This window comes from Ranitomeya imitator, chromosome 6 (genome assembly GCF_032444005.1).
Source record: "Ranitomeya imitator isolate aRanImi1 chromosome 6, aRanImi1.pri, whole genome shotgun sequence".
Taxonomy (NCBI): domain Eukaryota; kingdom Metazoa; phylum Chordata; class Amphibia; order Anura; family Dendrobatidae; genus Ranitomeya; species Ranitomeya imitator.
The window spans coordinates 572,617,128-572,634,135 of NC_091287.1; the positions used below are offsets into that span (position 1 = coordinate 572,617,128).

Consider the following 17,008-nt stretch of genomic DNA (forward strand, 5'->3'; position numbering starts at 1 on the left):
TTATGTCAGCATCCTGGGTGTTATCTCAGCATCCTGGGTGTTATCTGAGCATCCTGGGAGTTATCTGAGCATCCTGGGAGTTATCTCAGCATCCTGGGTGTTATCTGAGCATCCTGGGAGTTATCTGAGCATCCTGGGAGTTATGTAAGCATCCTGGGTGTTATCTGAGCATCCTGGGTGTTATCTGAGCATCCTGGGAGTTATCTGAGCATTCTGGGTGTTATCTGAGCATTCTGGGTATTATCTGAGCATCCTGGGTGTTATCTGAGCATTCTGGGAGCTATCTGAGCATCGTGGATGTTATCTGAGCATCTTGGGTGTTATCTGAGCATCCTGGGAGCTATCTGAGCATCCTGGGAGCTATCTGAGCATCCTGGGTGTTATCTGAGCATCCTGTGTGTTACCTGATCATCCTGGGTGTTATCTGAGCATCCTGGGTGTTATCTGAGCATCCTGGGTGTTATCTGAGCATCCTGGGTGTTATCTGAGCATCCTGTGAGTTATCTGAGCATCCTGGGAGTTATTGGGACATCATGGGTGTTATCTCAGCATCCTGGGAGTTATCTGAGGATCCTGGGAGTTATCTGAGCATCCTGGGTGTTATCTGAACATCCTGGGAGTTATCTGAGCATCCTGGGAGTTATCTGAGCATCCTGGGTGTTATCTGAGCATCCTGGGAGTTATCGGGGCATCATGGGTGTTATCTGAGCATCCTGGGAGTTATCTGAGCATCCTGGGAGTTATCTGAGGATCCTGGGAGTTATCTGAGGATCCTGGGAGTTATCTGAGCATCCTGGGTGTTATCTGAACATCCTGGGAGTTATCTGAGCATCCTGGGAGTTATCTGAGCATCCTGGGTGTTATCTGAGCATCCTGGGAGTTATCTGAGGATCCTGGGTGTTATCTGAGCATCCTGGGAGTTATCTGAGCATCCTGGGAGTTATCTGAGCATCCTGGGAGTTATCTGAGCATCCTGGGTGTTATCTGAGCATCCTGGGAGTTATCTGAGGATCCTGGGAGTTATCTGAGGATCCTGGGTGTTATCTGAGCATCCTGGGAGTTATCTGAGCATCCTGGGAGTTATCTGAGCATCCTGGATGTTATCTGAGCATCCTGGGAGTTATCTGAGCATCCTGGGAGTTATCTGAGCATCCTGGGTGTTATCTGAGCATCCTGTGTGTTATCTCAGCATCCTGTGTGTTATCTGAGCATCCTGGGAGTTATCTGAGCATCCTGGGTGTTATCTGAGCATCCTGGGTGTTATCTGAGCATCCTGTGTGTTATCTCAGCATCCTGTGTGTTATCTGAGCATCCTGGTAGTTATCTGAGCATCCTGGTAGTTATCTGAGCATCCTGTGAGTTATCTGAGCATACTGGGAGTTATCTGAGCATCATGGGAGCTATCTGAGCATCCTGGGAGTTATCTGAGCATCCTGGGAGTTATCTGAGCATCCTGGGAGTTATCTGAGCATCCTGGGAGTTATCTGAGCATCCTGGATGTTATCTGAGCATCCTGGGAGTTATCTGAGCATCCTGGGTGCTATCTGAAGATCCTGTGAGTTTTCTGAGGATCCTGGGTGTTATCTGAGCATCCTGGGAGTTATTGGGACATCATGGGTGTTATCTCAGCATCCTGGGAGTTATCTGAGGATCCTGGGAGTTATCTGAGGATCCTGGGAGTTATCTGAGCATCCTGGGTGTTATCTGAACATCCTGGGAGTTATCTGAGCATCCTGGGAGTTATCTGAGCATCCTGGGTGTTATCTGAGCATCCTGGGAGTTATCGGGGCATCATGGGTGTTATCTGAGCATCCTGGGAGTTATCGGAGCATCCTGGGAGTTATCTGAGCATCCTGGGAGTTATCTGAGGATCCTGGGAGTTATCTGAGGATCCTGGGAGTTATCTGAGGATCCTGGGAGTTATCTGAGCATCCTGGGAGTTATCTGAGGATCCTGGGAGTTATCTGAGGATCCTGGGTGTTATCTGAGCATCCTGGGAGTTATCTGAGTATCCTGGGAGTTATCTGAGCATCCTGGGAGCTATCTGAGCATCCTGGGAGTTATCTGAGCATCCTGGGAGTTATCTGAGCATCCTGGATGTTATCTGAGCATCCTGGGAGTTATCTGAGCATCCTGGGAGTTATCTGAGCATCCTGGGTGTTATCTGAGCATCCTGGGTGTTATCTGAGCATCCTGTGTGTTATCTGAGCATCCTGGGAGTTATCTCAGCATCCTGTGTGTTATCTGAGCATCCTGGGAGTTATCTGAGCATCATGGGTGCTATCTTAGTATCCTGGGAGTTATCTGAGGATCCTGGGTGTTATCTGTGCATCCTGGGTGTTATCTGAGCATCCTGGGAGTTATCAGAGGATCCTGGGTGTTATCTGAGCATCCTGGGAGTTATCTGAGCATCCTGGGAGTTATCAGAGGATCCTGGGTGTTATCTGAGCATCCTGGGTGTTATCTGAGCATACTGGGAGTTATCTGAGCATCATGGGAGCTATCTGAGCATCCTGGGAGTTATCTGAGCATCCTGGGAGTTATCTGAGCATCCTGGGAGTTATCTGAGCATCCTGGGAGTTATCTGAGCATCCTGGATGTTATCTGAGCATCCTGGGAGTTATCTGAGCATCCTGGGTGCTATCTGAAGATCCTGTGAGTTTTCTGAGGATCCTGGGTGTTATCTGAGCATCCTGGGAGTTATTGGGACATCATGGGTGTTATCTCAGCATCCTGGGAGTTATCTGAGGATCCTGGGAGTTATCTGAGGATCCTGGGAGTTATCTGAGCATCCTGGGTGTTATCTGAACATCCTGGGAGTTATCTGAGCATCCTGGGAGTTATCTGAGAATCCTGGGTGTTATCTGAGCATCCTGGGAGTTATCGGGGCATCCTGGGTGTTATCTGAGCATCCTGGGAGTTATCTGAGCATCCTGGGAGTTATCTGAGCATCCTGGGTGTTATCTGAGCATCCTGGGAGTTATCTGAGGATCCTGGGTGTTATCTGAGCATCCTGGGAGTTATCTGAGCATCCTGGGAGTTATCTGAGGATCCTGGGTGTTATCTGAGCATCCTGGGAGTTATCTGAGCATCCTGGGAGTTATCTGAGCATCCTGGGAGCTATCTGAGCATCCTGGGAGTTATCTGAGCATCCTGGGAGTTATCTGAGCATCCTGGATGTTATCTGAGCATCCTGGGAGTTATCTGAGCATCCTGGGAGTTATCTGAGCATCCTGGGTGTTATCTGAGCATCCTGGGTGTTATCTGAGCATCCTGTGTGTTATCTGAGCATCCTGGGAGTTATCTCAGCATCCTGTGTGTTATCTGAGCATCCTGGTAGTTATCTGAGCATCCTGGGTGTTATCTGAGCATCCTGTGTGTTATCTGAGCATCCTGGGAGTTATCTGAGCATCATGGGTGCTATCTTAGTATCCTGGGAGTTATCTGAGGATCCTGGGTGTTATCTGTGCATCCTGGGAGTTATCAGAGGATCCTGGGTGTTATCTGAGCATCCTGGGTGTTATCTGAGCATCCTGGGTGTTATCTGAGCATCCTGGGTGCTATCTGAGGATCCTGGGTGTTATCGGAGCATCCTGGGAGTTATTTGAGGATCCTGGGAGTTATCTGAGGATCCTGGGAGTTATCTGAGCATCCTGGGTGTTATCTGAGCATCCTGTGAGCTATCTGAGCATCCTGGGAGTTATCTGAGTATCCTGGGAGTTATCTGAGCATCCTGGGAGTTATCTGAGCATCCTGGATGTTATCTGAGCATCCTGGGTGTTATCTGAGCATCCTGGGAGTTATCTGAGCATCCTGGGAGTTATGTAAGCATCCTGGGTGTTATCTGAGCATCCTGTGTGTTATCTCAGCATCCTGTGTGTTATCTGTGCATCCTGGGAGTTATCAGAGGATCCTGGGTGTTATCTGAGCATCCTGGGAGTTATCTGAGCATCCTGGGAGTTATCAGAGGATCCTGGGTGTTATCTGAGCATCCTGGGTGTTATCTGAGCATCCTGGGTGTTATCTGAGCATCCTGGGTGCTATCTGAGGATCCTGGGTGTTATCGGAGCATCCTGGGAGTTATCTGAGGATCCTGGGAGTTATCTGAGGATCCTGGGAGTTATCTGAGCATCCTGGGTGTTATCTGAGCATCCTGTGAGCTATCTGAGCATCCTGGGAGTTATCTGAGCATCCTGGGTGTTATCTGAGCATCCTGGGTGTTATCTGAGCATCCTGGGTGCTATCTGAGGATCCTGGGTGTTATCGGAGCATCCTGGGAGTTATTTGAGGATCCTGGGAGTTATCTGAGGATCCTGGGAGTTATCTGAGCATCCTGGGTGTTATCTGAGCATCCTGTGAGCTATCTGAGCATCCTGGGAGTTATCTGAGTATCCTGGGAGTTATCTGAGCATCCTGGGAGTTATCTGAGCATCCTGGATGTTATCTGAGCATCCTGGGTGTTATCTGAGCATCCTGGGAGTTATCTGAGCATCCTGGGAGTTATGTAAGCATCCTGGGTGTTATCTGAGCATCCTGTGTGTTATCTCAGCATCCTGTGTGTTATCTGTGCATCCTGGGAGTTATCAGAGGATCCTGGGTGTTATCTGAGCATCCTGGGAGTTATCTGAGCATCCTGGGAGTTATCAGAGGATCCTGGGTGTTATCTGAGCATCCTGGGTGTTATCTGAGCATCCTGGGTGTTATCTGAGCATCCTGGGTGCTATCTGAGGATCCTGGGTGTTATCGGAGCATCCTGGGAGTTATCTGAGGATCCTGGGAGTTATCTGAGGATCCTGGGAGTTATCTGAGCATCCTGTGTGTTATCTGAGCATCCTGGGAGTTATCTGAGCATCCTGGGAGTTATCTGAGCATCCTGGATGTTATCTGAGCATCCTGGGTGTTATCTGAGCATCCTGGGAGTTATCTGAGCATCCTGGGTGCTATCTGAAGATCCTGTGAGTTATCTGAGCATCCTGGGAGTTATCTGAGCATCCTGGATGTTATCTGAGCATCCTGGGTGTTATCTGAGCATCCTGGGAGTTATCTGAGCATCCTGGGAGTTATGTAAGCATCCTGGGTGTTATCTGAGCATCCTGTGTGTTATCTCAGCATCCTGTGTGTTATCTGAGCATCCTGGGAGTTATCAGAGGATCCTGGGTGTTATCTGAGCATCCTGGGTGTTATCTGAGCATCCTGGGTGTTATCTGAGCATCCTGGGTGCTATCTGAGGATCCTGGGTGTTATCGGAGCACCCTGGGAGTTATCTGAGCATCCTGGGAGTTATCTGAGCATCCTGGGAGTTATCTGAACATCCTGGGAGTTATCTGAGCATCCTGGGTGTTATCGGAGCACCCTGGGTGTTATCTGAGCATCCTGGGAGTTATCTGAACATCCTGGGAGTTATCTGAGCATCCTGGGTGCTATCTGAGTATCCTGTGAGTTATCTGAGCATCCTGGGTGTTATCTGAGCATCCTGGGAGTTATCTGAGCATCCTGGGTGCTATCTGAGGATCCTGGGTGTTATCTGAGCGTCCTGGGAGTTATGTAAGCATCCTGGGAGTTATCTGAGCATCCTGGGAGTTATCTCAGCATCCTGGGAGTTATCTGAGCATCCTGGGAGTTATCTGAACATCCTGGGAGTTATCTGAGCATCCTGGGTGTTATCGGAGCACCCTGGGTGTTATCTGAGCACCCTGGGAGTTATCTGAGCATCCTGGGAGTTATCTGAACATCCTGGGAGTTATCTGAACATCCTGGGAGTTATCTGAGCATCCTGGGTGCTATCTGAGTATCCTGTGAGTTATCTGAGCATCCTGGGTGTTATCTGAGCATCCTGGGAGTTATCTCAGCATCCTGGGAGTTATCTGAGCATCCTGGGTGTTATCTGAGCATCCTGGGTGCTATCTGAGCATCCTGGGTGTTATCTGAGCATCCTGTGAGTTATCTGAGCATCCTGTGAGTTATCTGAGCATCCTGGGTGCTATCTGAGGATCCTGAGTGTTATCTGAGCATCCTGGGAGTTATGTAAGCATCCTGGGTGTTATCTGAGCATCCTGTGTGTTATCTCAGCATCCTGTGTGTTATCTGAGCATCCTGGGAGTTATCTGAGCATCCTGGGTGTTATCTGAGCATCCTGGGAGTTATCTGAACATCCTGGGAGTTATCTGAACATCCTGGGAGTTATCTGAGGATCCTGGGTGTTATCTGAGCATCCTGGGTGTTATCTGAGCATCCTGGGAGTTATCTGAGCATCCTGGGAGTTATCTGAACATCCTGGGAGTTATCTGAGCATCATGGGTGCTATCTTAGTATCCTGGGAGTTATCTGAGGATCCTGGGTGTTATCTGGGCATCCTGGGAGTTATCTGAGCATCCTGGGTGCTATCTGAGTATCCTGGGAGTTATCTGAGCATCCTGGGTGCTATCTGAGTATCCTGGGAGTTATCTGAGCATCCTGGGTGCTATCTGAGTATCCTGGGAGTTATCTGAGCATCCTGGGTGCTATCTGAGCATCCTGGGAGTTATCTGAGCATCCTGGGGGCTATCTGAGTATCCTGGGAGTTATCTGAGGATCCTGGGTGTTATCTGAGCATCCTGGGTGTTATCTGAGTATCCTGGGAGCATCGCTGTATTCGCGGTATTCGGTGAGCACCGAGCATTTCTGGGTTTGCTCGGAGGGAGCTCGGGTCTCCGCCCTGCATGATTGGCGCTCTTTACAGAGCCAATCAACATGCAGGGATTGTCTGCCATGCACTGTAATGGCGCAGCCATCTTTGTTGTGGTATTACAGTGATTGGCTGGCCGCACAGCGTCATCAGGTCTATAAGGGACCGGACGCATCCTGGCTTGGCGCATTCAGCTCCGGAATCAGACAGTGTAGGGACAGGTGCTGCCGAGTTAGGGTCAGATTTGTGCTTTTATTAGTTAGTGTGGGTCTACCATCATTGAGTCCACATATCCAGCTAAACCAACATTCCTTCTAACGACTAATTACTGGTCTATAGATTGCAGTGCTAGGTAGGCAGGGGAGTGTATGTGGCTATATAGATATTGCATACATCAAGAGGGTCCATTACTGTCTGCTGCTGCTTCCTATTACATATATATATCTAGGTCCAGGTATCAGTGGCTAGGAATAATTTTTTTTGCACCTTAATCCTGATTATTTTATTCCAAAGCAATCCAGACCCCCTTTTTTTCTCCATTTGCTTGTTGACACTGCAGAATACAGCCAGGTCATTTTAAAGGGAACCTGTCACCCCCAAAATCGATGGTGAGGCAAGCTCACCGTCATCAGGGGCTTATCTTCAACATTCTGTAATGCATTCTGTAATGCTGTAGATAAGCCCCCGATGTTACCTGAAAGAGAAAAAGACATTAGATTATACTCACCCAGGGGCGGTCCCGCTGCGGTCCGGTCAAATGGGTGTCTCAGGTCCGCTCCGGCGCCTCCTATCTTCATTCCATGATGTCCTCTTCTGGTCTTCAGCCACGGCTCCAGCGCAGGCGTACTTTATCTGTCCTGTTGAGGGCAGAGCAGAGTACTGCAGTCCGCAGGTGCTGGGCCTCTCTGACCTTTCCGGCGCCTGCGCACTGCAGTACTTTGCTCTGCCCTCAACAGGGCAGACAAATTACGCCTGCATGAAGACCAGAAGAGGACGTCATGGAATGAAGATGGGAGGCGCTGTTCTGGACCTGAGACACCCATCGGATCGGGACCGCCCCTGGGTGAGTATAATCTAACCTCTTTCTCCTCTTTCAGGTAACATCGGGGGCTTATCTACAGCATTACAGAATGCATTACAGAATGCTGGAGATAAGCCCCTGATGCCGGTGGGCTTACCTCACCTTCGATTTTGGGGGTGACAGGTTCCCTTTAATACTACAGTGTGAAAATCCAGCAATTTTAAATGGCTTTGCCCGTCCCAGGCATCACATCTGAGTTTACAGAAAATTGTGGCATTTTTTGTGGTACTCTAGTATTTTTTGGAGTGTCTTATAAAAAAAATTTTGACACCATTTTGCTGACCAAAAAAAATATCAGCCCCCAAAAATATTTAGCTGCTCCAAAAAAATATTTAGCTTCCCAGGTGCCTTCTGGGAAAAGTGAAGAGTCTCCCTCAGAAAGGTACAGCCGGGACCAGCTGCTTGGAAAACATCGCCAAACCCGGGATTGAAGCTTGAAGAGGACAATTTGCATATTCCAGGTGCCTTCTGGGAAAAGTGAAGAGTCTCCCTCAGCAAGAAGATCATTGGGTACAGCCGGGACCAGCTGCTTGGAAAGCATCGCCAAACCAGGGATTCAAGCTTGAGGAGGATAATTTGCATATTCCAGGTGCCTTCTGGGAAAAGCGAAGAGTCTCCCTCAGCAAGATCATCGTTGGATACAGCCGGGACCAGCTGCTTGGAAAGCATCGCCAAACCGCGCGCCTTACGGTGCACATATTTTGCTTCTAGGACAATATTGCAAGAAAGCTTGGCTGATTACACAAGAAGGAAAAAGCACAGCAGATTCCACAAGAAGGAAGACAAACAGCAAGTCAGCAGGATCTAGGAGCAACATGGCAGATGTGACAACCTACATGGTGAGCTGCAGCATGTGCTACATGTTCACAGACCGACCAGAAGAAGAATTAAATTTCACCTGTCAGAAGTGTAGACTAGTGGCCCTTTTAGAAGAAAAGGTGCGGGGTCTGGAAGAAAGAATAGCAACTTTGAAACTCATCAAAGAGAATGAAGACTTTCTAGACAGAACAGAAGCATCTCTACTGGTCACAGAAGGTGAAAAAAGTGTCAGAGAACCTCCAAAAGCAGATGAGTGGAAGCATGTGACCAAAAGAAGCAAGAAGACCATGGAGAAATCACCAACCACACAACTGAAGAACCGATATCAAATCTTTGTAGAGGATGAAGATGGCACACCTAAGGATGAAGCAATACCAGCAAGCAAAAAAGAAAAGGGCACACAGCAACAAGTGACAGCAAAAAGTACAGCCAAAAAGCAACGAAGAGTGGTGGTGGTGGGAGACTCACTACTGAGAGGCACAGAAGCAGCCATCTGCAGACCGGACATAACCGCAAGAGAAGTATGCTGCCTTCCAGGTGCGATGATCAAGGATGTGACCGATAGGATACCAAAGCTCTTCAGCTCCAAGGACGTCCACCCATTTCTTCTGATACATATTGGCACCAATTACACGGCAAGGAAGGACCTACCGACAATCTGCAAGGACTTTGAAGACTTGGGGAAGAAAGTAAAGGAACTGGATGCACAGGTAGTTTTTTCTTCTATCCTTCCAGTAGACGGGCATGGCACCAGGAGATGGAACAGGATCCTTGATGCAAACAACTGGCTAAGACGATGGTGCAGACAACAAGGATTCGGATTCCTGGACCACGGTGTGAATTACTTGTACGATGGACTCCTCGCCAGAGATGGACTACACCTCAACAAACCTGGGAAACACACATTCGCCAGAAGACTCGCTACACTCATCAGGAGGGCGTTAAACTAGAAGAAGAGGGGACGGGAAGAAAAACATTAGACTCGAACAAAGAAGACCCAGGAAAACATACTCAGAAGGGAGGTAAGAACATTTCTAAAACAATCCACAGCAAGGAGATTGGAACAAAACAAAATCCTCTAAACTGCATGCTCGCAAACGCCAGAAGCCTGACAAACAAGATGGAAGAACTAGAAGCAGAAATATCTACAGGTAACTTTGACATAGTGGGAATAACCGAGACATGGTTAGATGAAAGCTATGACTGGGCAGTTAACTTACAGGGTTACAGTCTGTTTAGAAAGGATTGTAAAAATCGGAGAGGAGGAGGGGTTTGTCTCTATGTAAAGTCTTGTCTAAAGTCTACTTTAAGGGAGGATATTAGCGAAGGGAATGAGGATGTCGAGTCCATATGGGTCGAAATTCATGGAGGGAAAAATGGTAACAAAATTCTCATTGGGGTCTGTTACAAACCCCCAAATATAACAGAAACCATGGAAAGTCTACTTCTAAAGCAGATAGATGAAGCTGCAACCCATAATGAGGTCCTGGTTATGGGGGACTTTAACTACCCGGATATTAACTGGGAAACAGAAACCTGTGAAACCCATAAAGGCAACAGGTTTCTGCTAATAACCAAGAAAAATTATCTTTCACAATTGGTGCAGAATCCAACCAGAGGAGCAGCACTTTTAGACCTAATACTATCTAATAGACCTGACAGAATAACAAATCTGCAGGTGGTCGGGCATTTAGGAAATAGCGACCACAATATTGTGCAGTTTCACCTGTCTTTCACTAGGGGGACTTGTCAGGGAGTCACAAAAACACTGAACTTTAGGAAGGCAAAGTTTGAACAGCTTAGAGATGCCCTTAATCTGGTAGACTGGGACAATATCCTCAGAAATGAGAATACAGATAATAAATGGGAAATGTTTAAGAACATCCTAAATAGGCAGTGTAAGCGGTTTATACCTTGTGGGAATAAAAGGACTAGAAATAGGAAAAACCCAATGTGGCTAAACAAAGAAGTAAGACAGGCAATTAACAGTAAAAAGAAAGCATTTGCACTACTAAAGCAGGATGGCACCATTGAAGCTCTAAAAAACTATAGGGAGAAAAATACTTTATCTAAAAAACTAATTAAAGCTGCCAAAAAGGAAACAGAGAAGCACATTGCTAAGGAGAGTAAAACTAATCCCAAACTGTTCTTCAACTATATCAATAATAATAATAATAATAATTTTTATTTACATAGCGCCAACATATTCCGCAGCGCTTTACAAATTAAAGACAGGACGTGTACAGACAATAGACATTACAGCATAACAGGAATACAGTTCAAAACAGATACCAGGAGGAATGAGGGCCCTGCTGCTTGCAAGCTACAAACTATGAGGAAAAGGGGAGACACGAGAGGTGGATGGTAACAAATGCTATAGTTATTCGGACCAGCCATAGTGTAAGGCTCGGGTGTTCATGTAAAGCTGCATGAACCAGTTAACTGCCTAAGTATGTAACAGTACAGACACAGAGGGCTAATAACTGCATAAAGTGAATGAGAACATTTTTTTTTTTTTAAATAGGCCACACAGGGATCGTTAGGTTAATGCATTGAGGCGGTAGGCCAGTCTGAACAAATGAGTTTTTAGGCCACGCTTAAAACTGTGGGGATTGGGGATTATTCGCATTAACCTAGGTAGTGCATTCCAAAGAATCGGCGCAGCACGTGTAAAGTCTTGGAGACGGGAGTGGGAGGTTCTGATTATTGAGGATGCTAACCTGAGGTCATTAGCGGAGCGGAGGGCACGGGTAGGGTGGTAGACCGAGACCAGAGAGGAGATATAGGGTGGTGCTGAGCCATGGAGTGCTTTGTGGATGAGGGTAGTAGTTTTGTACTGGATTCTGGAGTGGATGGGTAACCAGTGTAATGACTGGCACAAGGTAGACCCTGATGAAGAGGGCCTGAGCCCTTGAAATGCATTGGTTTGCTGACTAGCTATACTAGCAAACCTGTCCTCTTTAGCCCCGTAGCGTGGTGACGTCACCAGCAGCTCTGCCCACCCTCTCCGACCGCTACCTCAGCGCTGCATCCGGCCGGGGCACGCGAGGTTTCGCGGTCGCACGGCTTCTGCCGCCACTCTCTCCTTAACCCACCGCTCTGTCATAGTGGTACACCTAGCGGTGGCTCAGACTTTCCGGAACCGCTTCCCTCCGCACTCAGCACCACATAATCCTTGTCAGCCAGCATCTGATGGTCATCTTACTACCTTAACCTAACGGAATCCTGCGCTACTCCCACCAGCACAGGGGCATCTACTATAAACCTCTGAAGATAAAGCAACCGTGGTCATCACAATACCCGCATCAATTGCAGATACACAGGGATCACGTCTCTTCATTGCACATTTCCATTTAATATCTGAATTCTGGTAGTACTTTAAGGACCCATTGCAACATCCACTGCATAACCAATGATTACTCATTAAGTAAGTGCTCTCTTATTCATTTATTCATCTATTTTTCATTTTATTGTTCGTTTTTGTAGACAGCGCAGGTGAATACCACTCTTTTTCATTTGATATAGGGTGGTGCTGAGCCATGGAGTGCTTTGTGGATGAGGGTAGTAGTTTTGTACTGGATTCTGGAGTGGATGGGTAGCCAGTGTAATGACTGGCACAAGGTAGAGGCATCGGTGTAACGGTTGGTGAGGAATATGATCCTGGCAGCAGCATTCAGGACAGATTGGAGCGGGGAGAGTTTGGTGAGAGGGAGGCCGATTAGTAGAGAGTTACAATAGTCCAGACGAGAATGAATAATTGAAACAGTCAGAGTTTTTGCAGAGTTGAAAGTAAGAAAAGGGCGAATTCTAGAAATGTTTTTGAGATGCAGGTAAGAAGAGCGAGCCAGTGATCGGATGTAGGGGGTGAATGAAAGGTCAGAATCAAGGATGACCCCAAGGCAGCGGGCATGTTGCTTTGGAGTAATGGTGGAACCGCACACGGAGATGGCAATGTCAGGCAAAGGTAGGTTAGTAGAGGGAGAGAACATGAGGAGTTCAGTTTTTGACAGGTTTAGTTTCAGATAGAGGGAGGACATGATGTTAGAGACAGCGGTAAGACAATCACTGGTGTTTTCTAAAAAGGCAGGCGAGATATCAGGAGCAGAAGTGTATAATTGGGTGTCATCAGCATAGAGATGGTACTGGAAACCAAATCTACTGATTGTTTGTCCAATAGGGGCAGTATACAACGAGAAGAGAAGGGGGCCTAGGACTGATCCTTGAGGAACCCCAACAGTAAGGGTAAGGTGAGAGGAGGAGGAACCAGCAAAACATACAGTGAAGGATCGGTCAGAGAGATAGGAGGAGAACCAGGAGAGAACGGTGTCCTTGAGGCCGATGGAGCGGAGCATAGTGAGGAGGAGCTGATGATCCACAGTATCGAATGCTGCAGAGAGATCCAAGAGAATAAGCATGGAGTAGTGACCATTAGATTTAGCTGTTAGTAGGTCATTAGAGACTTTAGTGAGGGCAGTTTCAGTAGAGTGTAAAGAGCGGAAGCCAGATTGAAGAGGGTCGAGAAGAGAGTTATCTGAGAGATAGCGGGTAAGACGGGAGTGGACCAGGCGTTCGAGGAGTTTAGAGATGAAGGGAAGATTAGAGACAGGTCTATAATTAGCGGCACAGTTTTGGTCGAGGGATGGTTTTTTAAGTAATGGATGTATGATGGCATGCTTAAATGAGGAGGGAAAAATACCGGAAGTGAGGGAAAGGTTGAATATTTTTGTTAGGTGAGAGGTGACAGCCGGGGAAAGGGACTGGAGGAGATGTGACGGAATGGGGTCACTGGTGCAAGTGGTCGGGCGAGAGGATGCAAGGAGCCTGCTTACTTCTTCTTCTGTAACTGCTTCAAAGTCAGAGAGTGAACTAGATGCAGTGGGGGAGGGAGGACAGTGCATGGTATGAAGAGATTGGGAGATGATTTCCTGTCGAATGTGGTCAATTTTTTCTTTGAAGTAATTGGCCAGATCGTCAGCGCGGAGATCCGTGGTTGGGGCCTGCTCTCTTGGGTTGAGTAGGGACTGGAACGTGTCAAAGAGACGTTTAGGGTTATTGGACAGGGAGGTGATGAGGGTGTTGAAGTAGGTTTGTTTGGAGAGGTGAAGGGCAGAATTGTATGTCTTTAGCATGAACTTATAATGGATGAAGTCTTCGGGTAGATTAGATTTTCTCGACAGACGTTCTGCGCACCTGGAGCACCGCTGCAGGAAACGTGTTTGCAGTGTGTGCCACGGTTGTTGCCGTCTGTGCCGAGTTGTTTTATGTATAGGAGGAGCAGCTTCATCCAGAGCACTTTGCAGGGTTTCATTGTAATGCTTCAATGCAGAATCAGGACATGAGATGGAGGAGATAGGGGCCAATGAGGACTGCAAGTTCATCATAAGTTTCTGGGTGTTAATGGCCTGTATGTTTCTATAAGTAATAAATAGTAATTAATAATAATAATAATAATAATAATCAATAGTAAAAGAATAAAAACTGAAAATGTAGGCCCCTTAAAAAATACTGAGGAAAGAATGGTTGTAGATGACGAGGAAAAAGCTAATATATTAAACACCTTCTTCTCCACGGTATTCACGGTGGAAAATGAAATGCTAGGTGAAATCCCAAGAAACAATGAAAACCCTATATTAAGGGTCACCAATCTAACCCAAGAAGAGGTGCGAAACCGGCTAAATAAGATTAAAATAGATAAATCTCCGGGTCCGGATGGCATACACCCACGAGTACTAAGAGAACTAAGTAATGTAATAGATAAACCATTATTTCTTATTTTTAGTGACTCTATAGCGACAGGGTCTGTTCCGCAGGATTGGCGCATAGCAAATGTGGTGCCAATATTCAAAAAGGGCTCTAAAAGTGAACCTGGAAATTATAGGCCAGTATGTCTAACCTCTATTGTTGGTAAAATATTTGAAGGGTTTCTGAGGGATGTTATTCTGGATTATCTCAACGAGAATAACTGTTTAACCCCTTTCTGACATCAGACATACTATCCCGTCGAGGTGGGGTGGGCCCCTATGACCACCGACGGGATAGTACGTCATACGCCTATCGCAGCTGACATCCGGCACTATGTGCCAGGAGCGGTCACGGACCGCCCCCGGCACATTAACCCCCGGCACACCGCGATCAAACATGATCGCGATGTGCCGGCGGTACAAGGAAGCATCGCGCAGGGAGAGGGCTCCCTGCGGGCTTCCCTGAGCCCCCCGCAGCAACACGATGTGATCGCGTTGCTATGAGGGTCTTACCTCCCTCCCTGCAGCAAGTCCCGGATCCAAGATGGCCGCGGATCCGGGTCCTGCAGGGAGGGAGGTGGCTTCACAGAGCCTGCTCAGAGCAGGCACTGTGAAGCTTGCAGTGCTGTAAGTCAGATCGGTGATCTGACAGAGTGCTGTGCAAACTGTCAGATCAGCGATCTGTGATGTCCCCCCCTGGGACAAAGTAAAAAAGTAAAAAAAAATTTTTTCCAAATGTGTAAAAAAAAAAAAATTAAAAAAAGATATTCCTAAATTATGAAAAAAAATATATATATATTATTCCCATAAATACATTTCTTTATCTAAATAAAAACAAACAAACAATAAAAGTACACACATTTAGTATCGCCGCGTCCGTAACGACCCAACCTATAAAACTGCCCCACTAGTTAACCCCTTCAGTAAACACCGTAAGAAAAAAAAAAAAAAAAACGAGGCAAAAAACAACGCTTTATTATCATACCGCTGAACAAAAAGTGGAATAACACGCGATTAAAAAGACAGATATAAATAACCATGGTACCGCTGAAAGCGTCATATTGTCCCGCAAAAAACGAGCCGCCATACAGCAACATCAGCAAAAAAATAAAAAAGTTATAGTCCTGAGAATAAAGCGATGCAAAAATAATTATTTTTTCTATAAAATAGTTTTTATCGTATAAAAGCGCCAAAACATAAAAAAATATATAACTGAGGTGTCGCTGTAATTGTACTGACCCGAAGAATAAAACTGCTTTATCAATTTTACCAAACGCGGAACGATATAAACGCCTCCCCCAATAGAAATTCATGAATAGCTGGTTTTTGGTCATTCTGCCTCACAAAAATCGGAATAAAAAGCGATCAAAAAATGCCACGTGCACGAAAATGTTACCAATAAAAACGTCAACTCGTCCCGCAAAAAACAAGACCTCACATGACTCTGTGGACCAAAATGTGGAAAAATTATAGCTCTCAAAATGTGGTAACGCAAAAAATATTTTTTGCAATAAAAAGCGTCTTTCAGTGTGTGACGGCTGCCAATCATAAAAATCCGCTAAAAAACCCACTATAAAAGTAAATCAAACCCCCCTTCATTACCCCCTTAGCTAGGGAAAAATTAAAAAATGTATTTATTTCCATTTTCCCATTAGGGCTAGGGTTAGGGCTAGGATTAGGGCTAGGGTTGGGGCTAAAGTTAGGGTTAGGGTTTAGATTACATTTATAGTTGGGAATAGGGTTGGGATTAGGGTTAGGGTTACCGCTAGGATTAGGGTTAGGGGTGTGTCAGGGTTAGGGGTGTGGTTAGGGTTACCGCTAGGATTAGGGTTAGGGGTGTGTTAGGGGTGTGGTTAGGGTTACCGCTAGGATTAGGGTTAGGGGTGTGGTTAGGGTTACCGCTAGGATTAGGGTTGGGGTGTGTCAGGGTTAGAGGTGTGGTTAGGGTTACCATTGGAATTAGGGTTAGGGGTGTGTTTAGGGTTACCATTGGTATTAGGGTTAGGGGTGTGTTTGGATTAGGGTTTCAGTTATAATTGGGGGGTTTCCACTGTTTCGGCACATCAGGGGGATCTCCAAACACGACATGGAGTCCGATCTCAATTCCAGCCAATTCTGCGTTGAAAAAGTAAAACAGCGCTCCTTCCCTTCCGAGCTCTCCCGTGTGCCCAAACAGGGGTTTACCCCAACATATGGGGTATCAGCGTACTCAGGACAAATAGGACAACAACTTTTGGGGTCGAATTTCTCCTCTTACCCTCGGGAAAATACAAAACTGGGGGCTAAAAAATAATTTTGGGGGGAAAGTTTTTTTTAAATTTTCACAGCTCTGCATTACAAACTGTAGTGAAACACTTGAGGGTTCAAAGCTCTCACAACACATCTAGATAAGTTCCTTGGGGGGTCTAGTTTCCAAAATGGGGTCACTTGTAAGGGGTTTCTACTGTTTAGGTACATATGGGGCTCTGCAAACGCAATGTGACGCCTGCAGACCATTCCATCTAAGTCTGCATTCCAAATGGAGCTCCTTCCCTTCCGAGCCCTCCCATGCGCCCAAACGGTGGTTCTCCCCCCCACATATGGGGTATCAGCGCACTCAGGACAAATTGGACAACAAATTTTGGGGTCCAATTTCTCCTGTTACCCTCGGGAAAATACAAAACTGGGGGCTAAAAAATAATTTTTGTGGGAAAAAAATTTTGT

General features: G+C 46.6%; 1 protein-coding gene across 1 annotated transcript in view; it reads right to left on the minus strand.

The window, feature by feature from the left end:
* Positions 1-13,818: 13,818 nt before the first annotated feature.
* LOC138643249 (TBC1 domain family member 20-like) overlaps positions 13,819-17,008 on the minus strand; it is a 75,278-nt gene continuing 72,088 nt past the window's right edge. The window contains exon 9 of the mRNA XM_069732132.1: positions 13,819-13,976. Coding sequence (XP_069588233.1) covers positions 13,959-13,976 — 18 coding nt within the window. The 3' untranslated portion in view covers positions 13,819-13,958. The remainder of the gene's footprint in view (positions 13,977-17,008) is intronic.